This window comes from Neopsephotus bourkii, unplaced genomic scaffold, assembly GCF_033783945.1.
Source record: "Neopsephotus bourkii isolate Nb327-2 ecotype Australia unplaced genomic scaffold, CSIRO-AGI_Nbou_v1 NB_745, whole genome shotgun sequence".
Classification (NCBI taxonomy): domain Eukaryota; kingdom Metazoa; phylum Chordata; class Aves; order Psittaciformes; family Psittacidae; genus Neopsephotus; species Neopsephotus bourkii.
Window position 1 is genome coordinate 2,246,814 of NW_026901243.1, and position 20,571 is coordinate 2,267,384.

The 20,571-nt window shown below is 40.9% G+C and overlaps 1 protein-coding gene across 2 annotated transcripts in view; it reads left to right on the forward strand.

Moving 5' to 3' along the window:
• CRHR2 (corticotropin releasing hormone receptor 2) overlaps positions 1 to 20,571 on the forward strand; it is a 155,508-nt gene that overhangs the window by 48,793 nt on the left and 86,144 nt on the right. Inside the window, exons 1-2 of one of the 2 annotated variants that reach the window (XM_061354786.1) lie at positions 1,116 to 1,293; positions 1,435 to 1,554. In XM_061354786.1, coding sequence (XP_061210770.1) covers positions 1,176 to 1,293; positions 1,435 to 1,554 — 238 coding nt within the window. In that variant the 5' untranslated portion in view covers positions 1,116 to 1,175. Of the gene's footprint in view, positions 1 to 1,115; positions 1,294 to 1,434; positions 1,555 to 20,571 lie in introns of those variants that run through there. The other variant, XM_061354785.1, reaches the window with a different exon arrangement.

Sequence of the window (20,571 nt, forward strand, 5' to 3'; positions counted from 1 at the left end):
AGTTTTTGATTTCCCAATAGATGACCAAACATCTGGGGAACTCCCTCCAAACTTCTCATCTTTCCCCTTCACCAAACCCTTTTTATCCTGTTCCATAACAACTTGTTTGTCAAGCCTTTGCTATTCTGTTCGCACACTGTGGTTTCCTTGCTCAGAAGTTCTTCCTAAGCCTTGGTGCTCCATCCTTTCTGAAATGCTTGCTCCCTCCTACCACTGGAAAATGGAAAGTGGCCATGCTTTTCTTCCTTGTCCCCTCAGTTGCTCATCCTTCACTCCAAAGGTCTCCTCCACTCTCTGTGCCTTCCCCTCTACTGTACATCCGATCCCATCAGCATGAGTGGCTGAAAGATGTGATAATTGCCTCTGTGCCTTGCTTCTCCCAGGCTGGGCTCACAACCCTTCCTTCTCTCACTCTCCTCACTCTGTTGGTCATTACTCCAGATTCCTTTGTTCTAATGCCTCCCTCATACCAGCTTTTATTATTTCTCTTTTTTCTCAAACCCTGCTCAGGATCCAGTACTGCAGCTACTGGACTGGGTCCCTTCTTCCCCCTCCCTGTCCAAGCATCTCTGCTCATCCTCAGTTCCACACAGTAAAGGCAGGAATTGCTTTGCTTTACAAAAAGCCAGAGGAGTTACGTTCGTCTGATGGCTTTTCCTTTCCTCCCTGGCTCTAGTTTGCAGCGAGTATTTTTGCAAAAAGTGCTCATCCCCGAAGCTAACAATAAAACTGTCTCTGCATGTGTGTGTGCGTGTGTGTGTGTGAGAGAGAGAGAAAAGAGAGCGAGGGAGGGAGAGAAAGCAATACAACAGTCTGGCAATGTGAGGCGGCATTGGAGAGCTGCTAGACCAGGGGAGCTGGCTAAGAGACGCAAGCCCCTTACTCTGGGCTCAGTGTGATCCCATTGGTTCCTGAGCTGCTGGTTTAAAGCAAAGAAGAGCTCGGAGGATTGAACTGCACAGCCAGACGCAGACTCTCAGCCAAGTTGTCAGCACGCTGGGAAGAAGAGAGGCTTGCACACACGAGACTGCAGGGTGTCCGCAGCTTGATATTCATTTGTTTCCAGAAAGGAGGAAAGGAGAGGGGACAAAAAAAACCCCAAACAAATCAAAGACCACCACCAGACAGAAAAGGGGCAAGGAGCCTGATCCAGTCCAGCAGTCCCAGGGTGAATAATGGATGAGACCGTATCTCAGTTCATCTTAGAAGAATTTGATGTCAACTGCAGCCTCCTGGATCATTTACAAGAGACTTTTTTAGAGAGTTCCTCTATCCCTTTCCTGGGCTTTAATGGTAGGAAACATTACCTAGCGGAGGGCTCGGGAAAGCTTTTTAGGTGCAAAGGTTCGGTTTGCTTTGTGATGCAAGTGTGTCAGTTTTGTGCTCTCTAAACTGCTTCTTTTCCCCTTTCTGTCTCCTTTTTTAATGTAAAAGGTCTGTACTGCAATGCCACCACTGATCAGATCGGGACCTGCTGGCCCAGAACCTCTGCAGGGGAGCTAGTAGAGAGACCTTGCCCCGAGTTCTTCAATGGGATCAAATACAACACTACAAGTAAGTACAAACTCCTTTCCTTCTCCCACAGATCTGGTGTTGAGAAGCTGCCTGGGGAGATCCAAAATATATTTTCCATTAATAAAAAAAAAAAAAAAAGTGTTTTCCTGGGAATCAACATTTCTTCTGCATTCCAGTCTGTATATTCAAAATTCCTGCCTGGAATGATTCAGATTTCTCAAAAGCACAGACTTTTGTACACTGATTCCTCTTTACTTAAGTGTATTTAGGTTCATCTGGGAAAAAATACCCTTTGCAGTCTAAGGAGTGTATGCTGTGCTTTGTGTGTTTACTCACATGTAGATATGCATAACTGAATGTATTTGTAGCAGTGTTTCAGACATTTGGATAATTAAAGATCCTTCGGCTTGTGAAGTACTTACTCTAAACACCTAAAAGCTGTGTTTTGGAATGATTCTCCCTTTGAGGGGCTGGCTGTGTGAACAGGGGGACAAACTGGACTGTAAGTTGTATCTGACAAACAGAAGGCTGAGATCTGGAATATGTTAAGTAACTTCATCAGCGTTGGCTTATGAGTTGGAGTGGCTGCGTCGTTACTGCAAGGGAAACAGTATAGGATGTTATGAAGCAAATAATATTCAAAGCAAGGGAGCATGGGGGCTCCTTAGAAATCTCTTGCTTTAGAGATGCTTTAGTCTTAGAGGTAAACAATCGTGATGACTCACTAAACATTTATTATTCAGGCAGTTGGACCCAGGCACTCATTTCCTTTTCCTTATCTGTCAATACTGGTTGCACTTTTTGTTGAGAGGTTTTAAGATATTAGTCCCAAATATGTGTACCCACTTGTTTGTCACTCAGTACTCAGTGTGCTTTTGACTGCAGAGACGTTTCATTGTGTGTTTTCACTCTGAACTGTTGCTCAGGTGCTAGTAGTCTAATTTTCAGGTAGTATTAATTCTGTGGGGTTAGCATTCTCAGGAAGTCATGTAAAAGAATGACCCTGTCATCTTAGATCTTGTTTTTTAACTAACTGAAAGTGAATTTATTGTTTCTCCAGCTTTAAGTGTTAAGGGTAAGAAAACCCGATGAAAGTTCAGAGTATTTGGTATGCAAAACAAAGCCCTCTTCCAGATTTGTTCTTAGGGACCAGCTTTTGTCATCCCTAACTTTGAGCTGTGTAAGGAGGGTTACTTCAGAGAACTGCAAGATCATCCTCAAACCCTGTATTCTCTGACCTAACATCCTTGCAATAAAATAGATGGGAACATGCAAAGGGCTGGGTTATGCTGTCTTTGATTATAGAAGGTAGTCCATTACGTTTATGGTCTCAGTTGAGCTCAGGATAAAATTTCTGAGAATTAAGGACGGACCAGACAAGAGCAAGTGTACCAGAATGGACCCTAAAAAATACCTCAAAGAAGTATGGTGGGGTTTTCTCCAGTCTCCTTTCTTTAGTGGGGGATGTCAGTATTTGCATTGCCTTATTTTTGTTTCTCCAAAAGGAAAGAGGGAAAAAAAAAAAAAAAGAAATGTCCTATTGATGATTTCTTATTTATATCATAATCACAGTGGAGAGAATTTAAATGTTTTTCCCATGCACGGAAGGAAAAAAGTCTTATTTTTATGAACTTTGTTAATGCTTTTAGTAGTTCATCAGTGACATCATTTAAAGTTCTTCCCTGCTCCTCTCCTTCTCAGTGGTGGCTAATGCTTGCATAGTGCTAATAAATTTTCTTAAATCCATTGCTTTTAAAAGAATGGCATGTTAACTAAAGACTGATGAAAATATATTTTCACAATCCTCATATATTATTTTATCATAGTCTGGGGAAATGGACATTTTGCTCCTTTCAACATAAAATATGAGTAGTCACATTGAGAAAATGTGCATTTGCAGGACTGATTTGTAGTGCATACTAGTGCCCAGATGTAGTAGCATATGTAGGTTGCAATAGAGAAATGAAGTACATTGAAGCCACTGTATGTATGGCTTTCAGTTGATCTTATACCCTTCTGTCTATGTAACTGCTCCGAGTTGTGGCACAGAAAAGGAAGGGAAGGACCATACTAAAATTTGAGTCAACTTGTAAAATCAGTACCTTATGGGAGTTAGCAGTTGGTGATTAAAGCTGGGCAAAGCAGTAGGACAGCAGGTTAAGATTCGAATACAGTGGTGTGAGCTCTTTTTTGATTTAGAAGACACAGCAATTAGTACATTCAGATCACATCTATAGTTTGGGATGGCCAAATACTGACATGATCTTACTCCTACTTGCATGATTTCACCACATTAGTTTGTGGGCTGACTAGAGTGCCATTTGTAATGGGACTTCATATCTTTGAAACCTAGACTGTGTACCTCATGCAGATAATAAAATAGGCACAGCCAACTGATAAAAAAATGGAAAATCGATCTTGCAAATTTCAGAGGTGAATAATACAGCTGCAAAATGAAAGTTTGATAAGGAAGGGGCTTGGATCAATATGGGATTTCTGCCTAGGACATGTTGTGTTGTTTTGCCCTGGTTTGTTCTGCATTTTAATAAGGCAAAGGGAGAAATGATGGTGTGTAATATTTTTGAGAGTGAATTCAGACAAATTTAGAAAAAGCACCATGTGATGCCTTTTTTCTACTCAGGGCTTATCCAATTCTAGGTCATAACTCAGCTATTTATTATACTGTCATGCATCCCGTGTTTGCAAGCTGACACCTTTTAGGAACTATAGCGTATCTTTAGTTTGGGTTTGTATGGGTGTGGGTGCATTTGTCGTTGGAATGTGGGTCAATTTCTATGATTATTTTTGTTTGGTTTTAGAAACAAGCTCTCAAAGATTCCAGGTTCCTATCAGTTTCATAAAAGCAGCTCATCAGCTTGAGGGAATGAACCCAGTAGCATTTCCTGTAAGCAAAAGCTTTTGCATTTTAGACACTAGAAAATCCAGATATCCAGATTGGGAAGTGCCCAAGCTATATGAAAAATTTACACCAAACTCAGTCAGGTACAAGGTATTGATCCACAGCAAACCAGGCTGCCCAAGTTCTGGTACTCACAGGGCTATTTCTGCACCTTATTGTGGTCTCTGTGCACATAGTATGTGTAATTCAAGACAAAACGCGGTAAATAGGTTGCTTCACATACCAGCTTTGGATGGACCTACCCTGGCTACATGCTTTTGCATGCATGTTAGCTCTGTCTAACTCAGAACCCCTGAGTGCTCAGGTGGGGAATGCTATCAAACCCTGCAGTATGCCAGCAAAATTTAATGGAAGAGTATTTGAGTAAAAAAAATTAAGAATAAGAACTGATGCATTAAAAAATCCTTTCTTGTTTGCTACTATAGAATAAACTGTTTGTGTAAAATATTTCCAGTCTAACTGCGAAAAATTCCCGTGGCGATTTTGTGCCTGTGTCTGTGTTTCTGTGTGTCTCTTGGGAACTGCTGAATGATTCAGATAAGTTTCAGCTGGATTCGTAAAACAAAATCTGTCAGTCTCTGAGTATTTTTCATCTCTGACACTTTGTTGTTTTGGTGGGGTTTTTTTCTCCCTCTTAGGGAAATAAAGTTGCGCTGACAAATCAAGATCTCGTGATCCTGCAATATGACTTGTGAATACAGGCAAAATGTTCTTTGACCAAGGATCCGAAAATGATGCCAAACTCTTACAACTTTGCGATTTTGCAGCAAAGCTTATGTATTATTCTCAAAAGAGAAAAAAAGAAGGCGGGGGAGGGAAACTTATGTGTTGGTGCAGTGTGTGGCTGTGCACTTGTCTCTGCTCAGGTTCTATATTTAGCTAAAGATGACAATATCATTGCTGCCCTCTAGATGTGTTTATGCTTTGACAGTGTGAAGCTTTTATTCTTATTTTAGGAAACAGATTAATTCACTTATTAGGATATCCTGAAGCTTGATTAATTCAGCAGATGTGCAGTAATGAGACTTTCTGCTGCTTGCAAAGAAGTGGTTGTACAGGTTAAGACACACAAATGCAGGTAATTCTAAGTAGGTATCAACAGCTAATTTAAGTACCTAAGATTTAATACAAGTTAGTGGAGCTCTAATTGACACAGGGGACAAAGCCTTAGGGAGTTACTCAGCTTGGTCTAAATGTACAGATCTGTTCAGTAGTCCATGCAGAAGTGCTAGTGCCAGTTGATATGTCCAGGGGTATTTTGCATGGTATCTAGTTCCTGTTCCAGAGGGCCAAGACCTTGTGAAGGTTTGTGCTTTTATCTTCCAAGCCATAAAGGTGTTTCAGATACACTAAGACAAATGATATGATGCCTGTATTTAGGCAGCTGAATTCATCCCTGGGTGTCTGTTGAGCTGAACTGAATGCACACCTGGGGATTGAGGTAAGACTGCTTTTGTGATCAACTGGAAGAAAAGGTCTCTATAGCTCTTAACTCCCTCTCTGCAAATCCTGTCACCCCCTCTTAGGACAGGAAAGCTCTTTGGTTGAGGTAGCTGCTTCAGACGAGTGGTTTGGGTATTGCAAAAAGCATCCTCATCTTCTTCAGGGACTATGCTGCCAAAACCAGGCACATAAGCACTGCTAACCTTGCACTGATGGGGATTTGGTCCCTCCTTCCCTACTCCTTGTTCTGAGGGGGTGCACACTATCTTTTCCTTGGTGGCCCTCTAACCAACTGCCTTTTTGAGGATGATTTGGAGAGGGCTGGTGACTTAGCAACTGGACTGTTGTTCACACAGATGAACATCAGAGCCACTGGAACAGGTATCACAGTTGTACCTGTTGACTTAGTTTACTCCACACTAAAAGAAAAATTCCTGCAGTTATTTGATGTCTTGTCTTGAACAGAGGCAAATAATATTTTGTGTGCTTGGGGGAAGGGTGAAGAAGTAAATTAATAGCTTTTCTGTTTTGCATCCACCACCCCTCCCCCTTTTGAAAGGGGTTAAAGAGATTATTTAATTTTCAAAAGAGCAAAAGAGCTATTTTCCATAGGTTAAACAGCCATTCTTTTATCAAGATCTAAACTCTACTGCTTTTCTTCCTGATTAATTGTTGTTCAAAGTTCTCTGGAGTGGTGGCTTCAGCTTGCATGTAAAACATGAGCCTTGCTTGGAAATCATTGCTCACCGAGTCTTATTGAAACTATATGGGTAAGGCATGTCCTGATAATTACAAAAATGTGCACTTTTATAAGCAGCTAGCCTAGAGACTCAATTAACATTTTCACTTGTGTTTTATCTTGTGTATTTTAGTGTCTTGAGCACTTCTGTTGATCACGTTCACATTACTTTTTCCTCAGAGGTTATTCTGGTTTGATTTCTAAAGGGTGCCTTTTTGAAACTAAGTCCCTTTGTAAAAGAAAGAGACCCTTTATTCTCTGGTGGCCTTTCGTCCTTATTGGAGAGAGAAAAAAGAAATTGTCCATCGACATAGCCTTGTAAACATGAGTGAAGGTGCAGCTGGATGCCTTGAGGAGATGCAGCTAAGGTGTGGGCTGGGGAAAGGACAAGGTGAGGGGAAACATCTTAGCCTGAGACGCAGCAGATGCTAAGCAGTTCTGGTGCACTGCCATTTGGATGGAAGGTCTCTTTATATATTTAAAACACATTTCTGAGAGAAGAGTTTCAAAGATCAAATACACAACTTCCTCTTTTTGCTATGCAATGCATGGGTGTTTTCAGACTCAGAAAAGTACTGTGAAGCTTTAGAACTACTACCACCTCATATCTTTTCAGTAACCTTGTTAGATGTCCAGAAGGCTTTTATTTCACTGGACTGTTTAATGATAGAAGGAGATTTGGGATAAGTAGAAAAGTTTTGTAGCCAGTTTTATTTATGGACTCATTAGAAGAAGATTTTTTCTTTAAAAAAAAAAAAAAAGCCACAAAAAGCAAACAACAAGAAACAGAAACATGCAAACAAACACAAATAAAAACCCCAAACAGTGTCTGCAGTCTTGAAGAAGCCATGTTTTAGCCACCCTGGGGTGGCCAACACATCATTTTCAGCTAAGGAGTCAGAAGTACATGACAGATGAGAAACCAAACAAACACAGCAGAAGAAAAAGGCAGCCAGAAATGGAATTCTGGGACAGGAAATAAAATACAAATTTTAAGCTCGTAAATCTTCTCTTGGAGGAGACCAAATCTGCAGTTGATTAGGCCAGCTTGACTCCAGTAGTATCCAGATAAAGATTTCAACCGTCTTTGTTCATTTTCTCTTACCAGTTTAGACTGAATTCTTCCACAAATACAGCACTGGGACGCTCTTGATTTCAGTGTATGCACAGATGGTAGAGGCTTTATTTAATTTTTTTCCTCAAGTTTTTCTTATGTTTTTCTTTTCATTGTGAAGCATAATTTGCAGTAAGAGATTGCTCTAATTTTGCAGTATGGAAGAAGAGTGTTGAAAACAATCTTTAAAAGGAGAAATGGAGAGAACTCATTTTTCTTGCTGCTGCTGCTGTCATGCTGTGAAATGTGTGATTTCTTCATTTAGCACAGAATACAAGTTAATTCCATGTAGTAAAATAAGATTATTAATGTTACTTCAGTCATGTTCAGGGACCTTTTCTCCAGGCAATTAAACATTGATTAGTATTTCTGTTCTTCACTAATAAGTTATGAGATGGGTTTGCTATGATCCTGTTGTAGCTGATTGGGCTTCTCATGAGTTTAGGCTTGACTTCTGAGGCAGACTTCCAGAGCCAGGAACTGCTGCCGACGTTCTGCACCAAGCCTATCAGATCCTCTGCCAAAGTTAATCAGACCTCACAGCAGTACCAGGAGGCTCAGTCCCAGGCTTTACCCCTCCAGGGTGGTGACCCTGAACTCGTGGCAGAGGGATCATCACCCAGAATTGCTGGGGAAAGTGACTTGTCAAAGCAAGAGAACAATGACAGGTCTTGGAGAGGGCTCGTAACCTGTGGCCTTCAGGAGGGCCAGCAAACATAGGGTTACCCACATTATTTTGGAGGCTTCTATGACTCTCTCTCTGAGGAAGCTGCCCCATCCACCTCTCCGTAACATGCATGAGATAGTGAGCTGTTGTTTAAGCTGACAGCAAGTACCAGCTGGCAAACAGATGGACTGAGGTTCAGTTTCTTCCCACAAGTTAGGAATTAGACACTAGCAAAATTGTGTGCCTCTGAGGCCAGGGGAGGAGTGGAAGAGGGAATGGCTCAGGAACATACAGGGAAGGGAAAGAATTAAATACATTACAAAGGGAGACCTAGCGGGAAATCCTCATCTCACAGTGCCAAAATGAGAGGAAAAATCTCACCCAGCTTCATCTAGTGTGGCTGGTTTCTTGTGGAAATGGGTTTTCTTGTTTTATTCTTCTCTAATACCCATTTTTGGGCCAGCCAAGCTGCAGGAGAATGAGGTCTGAAACCCTGCTGGAGAAGGTGGAATCAGATTGTTCTTTCCAGTCACTGAACACCTAACACCTGTCTGCAACTCACTAGGTTTCAGCCTCAGTGTTTAATGTCACAAAACCTTAGGGAGAGTGTCCCTGAAGGAATGGTCACCCGTAATTCCGCCTCTTAGCCACAGGGTGTCACTTAAAGTGCAGGTAAAGTGTCCACAGGCATATGCACTGAGTCACTTGGGGGTGGAAAATATGGATGGGGTAAAAGAAAACTAGTGTGAATAGTGGTCCTGCACTTTGTCCTTCTCTAATTATACACAGTGCTGCCTCTGCAGCTTCCCCATCCTGCTGGGTGGTAGAAAAGACTCACCAAAGTGAAGTGGGGACAAGGACACAGGAGGTGGAGATTGTTCTGGCAGGAACCCTGCTGTCCCTGCCTTTGTGGAGCACTTGCTTGGAAGCAGATCACTGGCTGAGGGTAGGTGGCTACTGGTGGTTTCACCAGGGCAGCTCTGAAAGTCTAAAGGTAGAGAAGTGCTAAGCTTTGTTCCGAAGTAGGTGTGTGTTATGGGAGAAGATGTGGAGCTATGCAAAACATAAAGTAGCCATTAAGGTGTGAAGCAACTCTATCAAAGCAGTCCACAAGGACTTGCATTTAGATGATACAGGGATTCCTCCTTGCTGTATACACTACATTCATTGCTGTACTGCTTCCTATTCTACCAACCTGATCTCTCCTGCCTGAGAGCAGGAGCTGTTAGAATCTCCCTGTGGACCTTTAGGTACTTGACAGATGCTGTAGGTGCTTCCACTTATCAAGACCAACAAACAGGTACATTAACAGTGTGACATTTCTCAGCTGTGACCGCTGAACTTGCCTTTTGCTCTTGGGAAGAGTGTTCTGCAGATAGGTCAGGAAGTTCATTGACCAGGTTTAGATTCTTTGTATTTTCCTCTATGTTCTTCAGTGGCACAGAATTATCTTTGCTATTCATGTAACGGTGAATCTTTGCAATTTCTGTGGCTTGGAAGAAAGCATTGTAAGCTGTGTCCTGGTCCGAGTAAAGTTCTCAGACTGAAAGTCATGCAAGACTTTGCTTGTGCTCTGCTGTTCTGTGAAAGGGGAACTTGTTTTGCACCCCAGCACTGCTTGACTTGACATCCAGGTTAGAATAGCCATTCCTACTAGCTTGGGAAGGCAATGAGAAATATGGTTTCCCATGGAACTTGGAGGGGAATGGATTTTTAGGAAAGAATTTCCTTTTTCAGTGCGGTTTCATTCCCCTCAGATGTTATTCACGGAGTTTGTAATTGATAACTCTTGGAAAAAAATTCACAAAATCAGTAAAACTCAGATTGCTTTATGCTGACTCCTTTCTCTGTAGTGCTAGGATTAACAGAGGGGCAGACCCTGCTCCGTATGAAACTTGTGCAGAGAGAAACAATACACTGAAGCAAATTATAGGAGTAGAAACTCAGTGGGTTTTTTTTTTTTTTAAATCCCAGGTCTTACGAAGAGTTTTCCCTGGGAAAACGGAAGAAGAAAGAGCCTTTCCCAATGTGGTTGCATTGTCCCAAACCCCAGGTGGTCAGAAAGCATTGACCATACAGTGACATGAGAATTAATGCAGTTTGTTATCCTCCTGAGACAGACACAGGAGCAAATAGAGATTTGGAAACCAGAAAATGTGTTATGGAAACTAGACAAAGAAGTAAGAAATTACTTTGCTAGTGCATCATCACCATTTTAACTAAACTTAGATGTGAACTCTTAGTGATTCTGTTTCTCACTGCTAAGAATTTTAGTTTAACTTAATTGTTGTATGTATTTCAAAGTACATGATGATCAGTCATTACTTTTTGCAGAATCTTCAGGCTTGCCACAGTGATTGCTGCTTTTCAACTAAAGCAGCTAATGCAGAGTTTGGAAGCGGAAGGTATCTTCTAGGATCCTAGTTTCTGTGCTGATCTTAATGAACTTGAACCACTGAATGCTTTGAGCTCACTTGGAAATCAGTAGGGACATCAGTTGTTTAGTTGCTGGAAATGGATTTGTACGTATCATAATCTATGGACACCCTGTTCCTGATCAAGAAAATAAAGTAAAAGGCAGAGGATGATAGGGATGATGAAAAGCAGGCGCATTTTGGAGACACCTCACATCGTTAGTCTTCCACAGAGAAAGCACCTAGTAGATTTCTGCATTGTGGGAGCTGCTTCTGTCCCAGAAGCTACAGGAAGGGAGAGACCCCTACGCTTGAGAAGCCTTTTCTTCAAGGACTTATGTTCCTGTTCCGAGAGCTCCTCTCCTCAAGATATCTTGGGTAGGAAGCTGCAGGGATTTGCAGAGTCAAGGCACCTGTCCTCTGAGTGGTGTAGGACTGTGTGGGAGCCAGGTAAGACTGCACCAGCTCATCAGACCTCTGCAAATATCTCTTCATTCTTTCTTGCTAACACTTTCTACTGAAGAAAGCCAGGATCCCATAGATCAACTTTAAGTTCATTTTGGTTATCTAATCTCATCTTCTGAATTTCCCACTTCACATAAACGTCATGTATAAACTCATCCACTTGCCCCATTGGTTTGCCAATATTTAACGTCTCCTTCTCTTTAGGTCTCTAAAAATGAACATTTCCACCTGTCAGCTGGCAGCACTGTGCCAAAGCTGACTGACTTAGGAAGCCTTTGCAGCACTAAAATAAGGCTTTCAGATTATTTTGTTTGAGAAGTGAGGGAACAAAGTTCTGTTTGGATCTGCTTTCTTCTTCAAAGCCCAAGTCTTAATAAAAAAAGGACAGGGAAGAATCCAAGTGCAGCTATGGTGGTGCATTGCATTATCCAGTCACAGGGAGAAAGGTTGTAGCACTACAGAGTCTGAGTTTTGCTGCTGTTCTTATTCTTTCTTGGGGGGGGGGGGGGAGCTAAAAAATCAACACAAAGGTATTATCTTGCAGTTAAGTCATCCTTACCCACCTGTAAACCCATTCTCAGCCTGGCTTTGTCTTTTTCATCCTAATTTGTTCTTAACCCCTTCATCCCTACTGTATTCACTGTACCCTTTAATCTCTCACTGTATTCAGTGTATGCTCCTGTAAAATAAATTCCTTCAGTGAGTGCTGCGGGGAATATAAGGAGAGGCAAGTATGTGAGAAGAGCACAGGCATCATAGTAGCATGTTCCAGTTTATAATATCATGGGAGTATGTAAAATGCTCTCCTGTAACTAGAAATACAATAAATAATAGTTGGATTTTTCAGCAAATGGGCATGAAGTATTTGCTAGAGAGTCATATTTTACGGATTCTCAGTTAGATCTCAGCTGCAGATCCATGACTGAGTTACTGTGATTATATCAGCACATGGACAAGCAAAGGTGGAACACCTACCTGACCACACTCATTCCAGTTACAGGGTTTCAAGAGAATTTGTGTTATTTTCTCATCACTTCTTTGACCGGTTAGATAACTGCATACCTCTTGTCTGCCTTCAGTGCACCACCTCTTCTAAGCTCTCTATTAAAACCCCAGTCTTGTTTCCCCATTCCTCACCGTAACCTAACTAGTCACAGAAAGTACCCAGAATGGGCAGAAACATAAACGAGCTACTGATGCCCTGGGAGTGTAAGGAAATTGACTGTCTGTGCTCAGCTTCTGGTAAACTTGAGCTAAAATTCAGCTTCTGAAATCTCAGGGAAACAAATTGATTTCACTGTGGTAGGTTGGTTATGTGTTCAAGTCATTAGGTTCATGGGTAGCTTTGAAAACTTTATTTTGATTTTATCAGTACCTTCTGGAAATGAAGCCTTTTTAGTGGCTTTGAACATTGAGCTGAAGAAGCCCTGGCTTTGCTAGGTGAAAATAAACATGGTGTGGCAACATCCCATACTTCAAGTTGCGCCAGATTAACCCTTACTGCTCCTTCTAATCAGCATTTCTAGAGTTTTGTGGCATTCCTAGAGATTTCAAGTGGGTCCTTCAGTGATCTCTGTCATAAATCTTTTGTTCTCCATGGGCACCTGTGACATGGCACGTAGTGGTGTTGTGTGTTTTCATTTCTAGGACACTTGAACTATAATCAGTATATGAAAAATTTGTATTACATGGCATGCAACAGAGCAATAGTAATCTCAGTCTGTTGTTTTGATTCCAAATACCTATTGATGTACAACATGTAATTCTTGTTCACCGTTTTACGCATTCATCCTTTGCTTGCTCTTAGGGGAATGAAGTGAAACTCACAGGGCACTGATCTTTGTCTAGTTGCCATGTTACCTTAATGAAAATCAGCTGGAAAAGGCAGGGCTAATTGCTTTGATTTAATCCTGAAATGTCAATGACTCATTGATGGCTCATTCAGAAGAGCTATCTGCTCAAGGTAGAAGGAAGGGCAAAAATAGCTTCCTTGAGATGAAGTTAAGCAGCTTAAGTGCTGGAAGTTTCAAATATCTAGGTCCTGGGTGCTGCATACTGCTTCCTGGAAGCTTGAACTCTGACTTTGGCATACACATCCTCTTCTACCTCAAGATAAGAGGAATAAATCTCCTGTTTAAATCTCAGAAGAAAGAGAGCACCAGTGACTTGTTTCACATGTCCCTCTGAGAAGCCTGGAATTTGCATCCAAGAAGTAAGCTAAACGTCTGGCGCAGGAGTCCTACCACACCTGAGCATCTGGGCAATATGTAGAACAGTTCTCAGGATTAGAAAATTTTTCATCTCTCTGGGACCGGCTGGTTTCCACTCCTAATTTAGTTCTCTTCTGCAGTTACAAAAGGTTGCAGGAAGAGTGGAAGTATGAGTTTAAAATGATTGAGGAAGAGCAGAGCAACAACCAAGCAGACTAGGAATGGAAAAGGAGATTACTGGTTGAAGTGGAAGTGAACAGAGAGATAGACCTTGTGCCTGCAGGAGAAGAAGTTAAAAGTCCCTGTGGGAATGGGTGACGGTGGAGTTTCTGCAGAAGGCTTTAGTGACAGGTTAAGTGATTTACAATGCAGAAATGCTATTGTGCAGGAGTAAGAGCTGGCAGTGTAGCATGGCAGGTGGTGCAGAGAAGCTCCTAGACAATTAAGGACAAAATGTTGTGAAGCTGGGTGAAGAGATGTCATAACAGAATGCAGGTGAGGAATGGCTCAGGCATTAGTGCTGTCAATGAATGCAGTGCATGAACCCTGATAGAGGGATGGGGCAAACATTAGGAGACACAGAAAGCATTTGTGGGGAAGAATTTTAGTGTCATGCGAGCTGGCTGTCAGCTCTGAGACAAGCAGAAAATCTGAGGTGCCATCCCAAAGAACAGCAGGTGAGAGGAAGAAATTGTTGGTTAAATACCAGATATAAAGAATAAGTGTGATATGTGCTGTACATCATCCAAGGCAGGCAGCATAGATTAACAGACACAATTACCAACAGCAGTGCCACCAGAGTCTTTGAGCTGATTAAAACTCAACAGAAGAGAATGTCAGAGCCTGCATATCTGGCTTGTAAATGAAAAGGTGATGTGCAGCTTGATTTTTAGCATGTTTGGCCTAAGTACTTTCCATGCTTTTATGGGAAGAGATGTCCATAGACTAGTTACCTTCATGTTCTTTTCTTGCTGTCTCTCCTTTGGCTTTCTTGTCCCCTGAGTTGGTGGGCAGGCATGTGACAGGAACATCACCTCATGTTAAAACCACTTAAGTTCTCACTATGTTGCCTTGAAAGAGCAGCTTCCAATGTGAAGGCAAAGACTTGCCTGACCACAGCTTGCATTGATCCGTCTAGGGCATCACTAATGTGTGGGGCTGTTCTGGTAACCTGCTGCAGTCTAGGGTCAGTGTTTGTGGTAGTGCCAGTTTGAAAGGGATAGGACTAAGGTAGTTTCACGCTGAATCCAGCTTGTAAATATCCTAACAGACAGTAAATGAGACCTATTTCATGCCCTGCAACTGACCTCAGGCAAGCTGCGTCAGTCTGGTGTCCTTCGATCTTGCCCTTTGTAAAGTAACTCAGATAAATCAGGAACTCTGAAGCCTTCCAACTCTATAAAAACTGCTCTCCTTTTTAGTTCAGAGTGTGAGGATTTCTCTGGTAATACACTACTTTTGTTCCTCAGTGTCATTAGCAAGTGTCCCTGAGCAGGGACAGTTTTAAGGACAGAATCTGTGTTTTGAAGTCCTTTAAGAATTCTCATACAAAGACTTTCAGATGTACAAAGTGCTTAGCAGGCAGTCGGATTTCAGTATCTTAATACTGTTGTCTCCAGGACTCTCTTTCAGCAGTAAAAATCTTCTATTCTCAGTGCAAACCCATGAGCTAAATGGAAATAATCCTTTTGTATGGTCTGGAAAAATTGACGTTATTGTAATTAACATCTTCAGAGTTATGAAGATATCCATGAGCTTAGATATTTAATCTGTGTAAGTGACGCTACATTTACCAATATATTTCTGTGTGTAACTGGATGTTTTCACAGTTCCTCTGTATCTTTTTATTCTCATTTCTTATTGTCTAGGTGCAGATCTGCTGGTCTGTAGGACCTGCAGATTTTTTGTGTGCCAAAGGAAATGCTTAGTTATCAAAATCATGTTTATTCAGCTATTCGGTGCTCCTATCTGCAATGCAGAGTTGTTTCCTAGGCTACATTTGCTAGTATAATACATATTCTGTTGTCAGGTATCCCACCCAGTTGATTTTGTATCATTCCTTGATCCAATGAAGATAAATTATTGAACTGTCCTGCTTTATAAGTGGAGATTGTCTCCATTTTCCATCAGCTGGGTTTAGTTAGTCACACTTTTTTTTTTCTGAAAATATACTTCAAATACATCGTGCAAAATTGTAGCACAAAATAAGAATAGGAATCCAAACTTTCAGGTATTTATGTGAGAAATATGGTATGTTAGAAGAAAACAGGTTCTGCATTGCCTTTTCATGCTAAAACTGAAGTAACAGTGTATTGATTTTTGGAAGGCTTATTGCCCATTTGATCAGCCACATGAATACAGTTGCAATTTGTCTGTGAACAGTACAGGTGTGTGACAGTGTCATTAGCATCTGGGTAGCTCACAAGCGTAAGAAATGGAGTGGCAGTGAAAATAAGTTGCTTAACCCCAGGTTAAAGAAAGAGCAGAATCAGGGCTTATATTTCAGTAAGTAGCAAAAGGTGAAACAAAGTTATTGTCAGGACTGGGTGGTGGTGGGAGAGAAAAGTAAAGAAAACTAGGAATTTAGAAGGATTAGTTTTTACTGTGTGTTGTAGGGCTTTGATGCATCAGTGTGTCTGACATAGCCTAATACAGAAGCTAAGGATAATGTCTCTGGCTGTTCCTCCCATGCCCCAGCTCACAGATACGAATATATCTACATGTCTGCTTCTGGTTTGCTGCAGTTTTCAGCAGATATTTGCTATAAATCAGTATCTTCTGGGTGCCTCTAGTTAATGGTCATCTCAGCTTTCTGTGCTGTGGGATAAGACGGACAACTAGAGCCAGTCAGTCCTACAGTTGGAACCCTTGTTTGAGAATGAATGCCATTAATTTTCCTCTCTGTTCAACCTGCACAGCTATTTCCATTGCCAGCAGTAACTGAGATGAGCTAATTACACAGATTAGGCAATTTTGCTGTACATAATATATATAATTTTGTAATGAAGCAGTAGTGCTATGTAATAACAACTCACATAAACCTGCCTTTGACTACAAGAGTCTGGCAGGAAGCTTTGCAAGGCAAACTTTGCATAGAAGATTTAAGTAGACGTCAGGTCACTGATAGGGAAAAAGATCTCGAGACATTTTGCTGTTCATTTGTAAGTGCTAATATATCCACAGAAAGGTTTTTAATAAGTAGGTTTCAGCTCCAGTAATAGTGTTATCCTGAATGTTTAATCTCATGAATGCACGCAAATGTAAATGATGCTTTGCAGTTTTAGAAGAACTGATTTCATTTTTTTGCAAGACCAGGCAAGAGATTTTTGTTCATTTGTTGTGATTTTGTGGTTTGTTGTTGTGGTGGTGTTTCTTGAAGTGTTTTCTTGTTTGCTTCTTACTGTATGGACAAGGTAATTGATAGTTACCTTCATCTTCCTTCCATTGTGGTGGCTATGGACCAGACTGGGTTTTGGTGGGCTCTAAACAAACTCTAGAAAATCTCTGATGCCCAAGGCAAATGGTAGGAGGCTCTAGAAGGCCAGGAAGTATGAGAGGGAAGAGAGGAAGCGTGCCTGTTTACATGGCAAGGTTTTGATATCAGGAGGGCTGCCAGAGTGGCTTCTGTGCGAAGAGGCCAGAGGCTGCCCCATGTTGAACAAAGCTAGTTTCAGCTCCTTTTTAATTAAACTGGCATTATCTTGACCCACAAGTTTTTCATCTTATTTTATTACCCCATGATGATGAGGAGAGGCAGAGAATGAGAAGAGTTCTGGTGGGCACCTGGCAGCCAGTCAAGGTCAACACACCACGGGAGAATATGAAAAAAATACATCAAAATTCATTCTGACAGATTATTAATCTTGTCTAAAAGCTTGTCATATGGTTATGGCAACTGAACGCTACAGAGCACAGGCTCTGTCCTAGGGAAGGGCTTCCAGAAAGATAACCTGGATCATTTTTATGGAATTTGCAGATTGAAATTTCTATCCGGTGTACCCCAGGTAACTTAATTTTTAGCGGCATATCCTACCTTGAATCTGGAAGGAGATCAGTTATTTCTTTGAAGAACCATGCAAAGGGATAGGTCTGCTCTGCAGTCAGTGGTGCAATTTAAGTTCTGACTGTTACAGATGCACCTTGTGTAGCTTGACTTAGTATTATTAGCAACAAAGCTCTAACAGCACAACCATCAACTTCTGATGCTTTAGCCCAACTAGGACTAAAAGGCAGAGGTGTCAATGCGTGCGTATGCTACTGCAGTCTCATGGGCCAGTTCGGCTTGGTTATATTCCCATTACTTGACTGTAAATACTCCCTGTGGTCATGATTCTCATATAGCTGTTTCAGTAGTGAATTTTGGCTGTATTTTAAGCCAGGTGTAAGTGTTTTAAATTCAACACACATTCTATAGCTAAATACACTAACTGGATTTCATTCTCAGAAAACAATTGAGATTCAGTGTTCTGACTCAAAGACATTTTTATCTCTTAATAGCTTAATGAAGTCATATGGAGAAATTCTTTCTGCCTGCAGCACATATCCTTTCCCAAAATAGAGGCAACAGACTAAATTGACTTATTTTTACCTGGAACTCTAGGTTGGTTGTCTTACTTCAAAGAGTCTCAAAATTGATCTTCTTTTGTTAAAACAAGCTCATTGATCTGTAGTAATTATTTTAATTCCCTACACATATTTTTAAGCTTTCCTGGGTTTTTTGTACCATGTCCTGTTTAACATGTTCCTTAAAATTTCACAGGGCTGTGAAAAGTGAATGTATTTTTTTACCTTCTCTAACATAGCTCAAAGTTGAGGCACTCAGTTTTCAGTCTGGTGCCATGAGCTGATTGTAAAGGAACTCTACCCTGACACCTCCAGGCTTTCCTTCACTAACTGCTCTCTATTCAACACATCTCGAGGAACTTCGGTTTCCACAGTTTCAGCAGCTTTTTTGAACCTATTTGCCTCACAGGTACCACAGGGGAAGTTGTCTTTTGCGCTGCTATTTCACAGGATATTGGAAAGGGCAAGTGGTGAAGCTCTTGGTCTTCAGCATTTTTTTTCTTTAACTTGGGCTCTAGTAAAGGCACTCTGAGTGTCACTCTGGGAATTAGCACTGACATATCATTTCATGAGCTGCTTGCTTCTCTTGAGACAGTTTTTTCATCTGGTTACAGAATGAAGAAATGTTTAGAAAGCAGCAACAGTTAAGGATGTGTTAGTGCTACTACATGGCTCACAAAATCATGGAATCATAGACTAGTTAGGGTTGGAAAGGACCTTAAGATCATCAAGTTCCAACACCCCTGCCATGGACAGGGACAGCTCACACTAAACCATGTCATCCAAGGCTCTATCCAACCTGGACTTGGAACACCACCAGGGATGGAGCATTCACAGCTTCCCTGGGCAACCCATTCCAGTGCCTCACCACCCTAACAGGAAAGAACTTCTTCCTTATATCCAACCTAAACTTCCCCTGTTTTAAGTTGTAACCCATTTCCCCTTGTCCCATCACTACAGTCCCTAATGAAGAGTCCCTCTCCAGCATCCCTATAGCCCCCCTTCAGGTACTGGAAGTCTGCTATGAGGTCTCCATGCAGGCTTCTCTTCTCCAGGCTGAACAGCCCCAACTTTCTCAGCCTATCTTTCTTCTACAAAAGTATTATTAGCTATAGAATATATAGAATTATGTTAATATGTAATATATATGTATCTTATATATTATTATTACTGGTGATATCACTTAATCAGTGTTGAATTTCTGAGATCGGTTATTTTAACAGGTCATGAACAACAGTATTTCAGGATGGAAAAATGTGTAAGTGGAAAGTGAGTGGTAAAAGAGGATAGGAAGCTTTAAAGGAGGATTTGTAAACTAGCTTTGATCACAGACAATCAATTACCAGTCACTGCAGTCTGAAGCACCCTGTGAATAGTTTTCATAAATGATTTTCAATACTAAGTTAACAGAAGCCCTTGAAATAATTGGTATACGCATACTGCACTGTAAATCTATTTAAACAGAGATAATGAGCTATATCCTTCTCTTAGAACTAAATCCTGAGTAATTCTCTGAAGCTAAATGTTTCTTCCTATTATATTCTGGATGTACAATCATGTAACAGCTAATTATAGTGATTAACTGAATTTCAGAGATGATGACCAGAAGAAACTGTTACATGATGTATATTGTATGTCCTTCATGTTTTAAAAATAATGAGAGCAAATAATAGTTAACACTTATTAGAAAGCCTGCTAAGCTTCTTCTATTGATTGATTCAAAGATAAACCCCTGTGCACAGGAAAGGAAAAGACATTTTATATTAAACACTCCTGTAATTACAAAAAAAGAATCTTCTATCTGTCTAAATAATTTGATTCTATCTTAAGAGGAGAAGAGTTAAAGGGTAGTGCATTGAATAATCTTATTTTCCATGACATAATTAAGATCAGATAGATAGATTAAAAAAAAAAAAAGAAACAAACCACAATTCTTGGTAATGATTTTCTTTAAAAAAAAGTCTTTAATGATAACTACTGCATGATGTTGTAACTGCCTAAGTGACATCAACGCTGTCTTTTACTCACTAATGTTTCGTTCGGGAAGCAATATGCAGCAATTCTCTCTTTGTAAGTTGCAGCAGGTTAAACTAAGGTTCAGCTTCAAACTCTCAAATCTGAATTTTTGTGATGGATGGGTTGAGCCTGGCTTTTATATGAGTGTCAGGAGCACTTACATAAAAGCCATCCTTCCCTTGGTGTGCTTGCTGTGGTCATTGGTTCTTTGGGATGGCAAGTTTGTCCCATGCTGTGTGGCTTTGATGGAGGCTAATGTCAAGTCTGTCCCAAACAACTGTGTTATTTCCTGTGATCTGTGACTGGTTTTTTTTTTTGTTATGCTATTTGCAGTCTTCTCACTGTCTGGTTTGGATTGTGCACCCTAGTTTCTTCTTCCTAGAGTGTTCCTTCATACCCTTAGCTCATAGAAACTTAGGAAAAGTGCTTCTATTTCATGAGTACATCTTACAACACAGTGAGGTCCTGGGTCTTTAGCTGAGGCTTCTGCTAGCATAACTGAAGT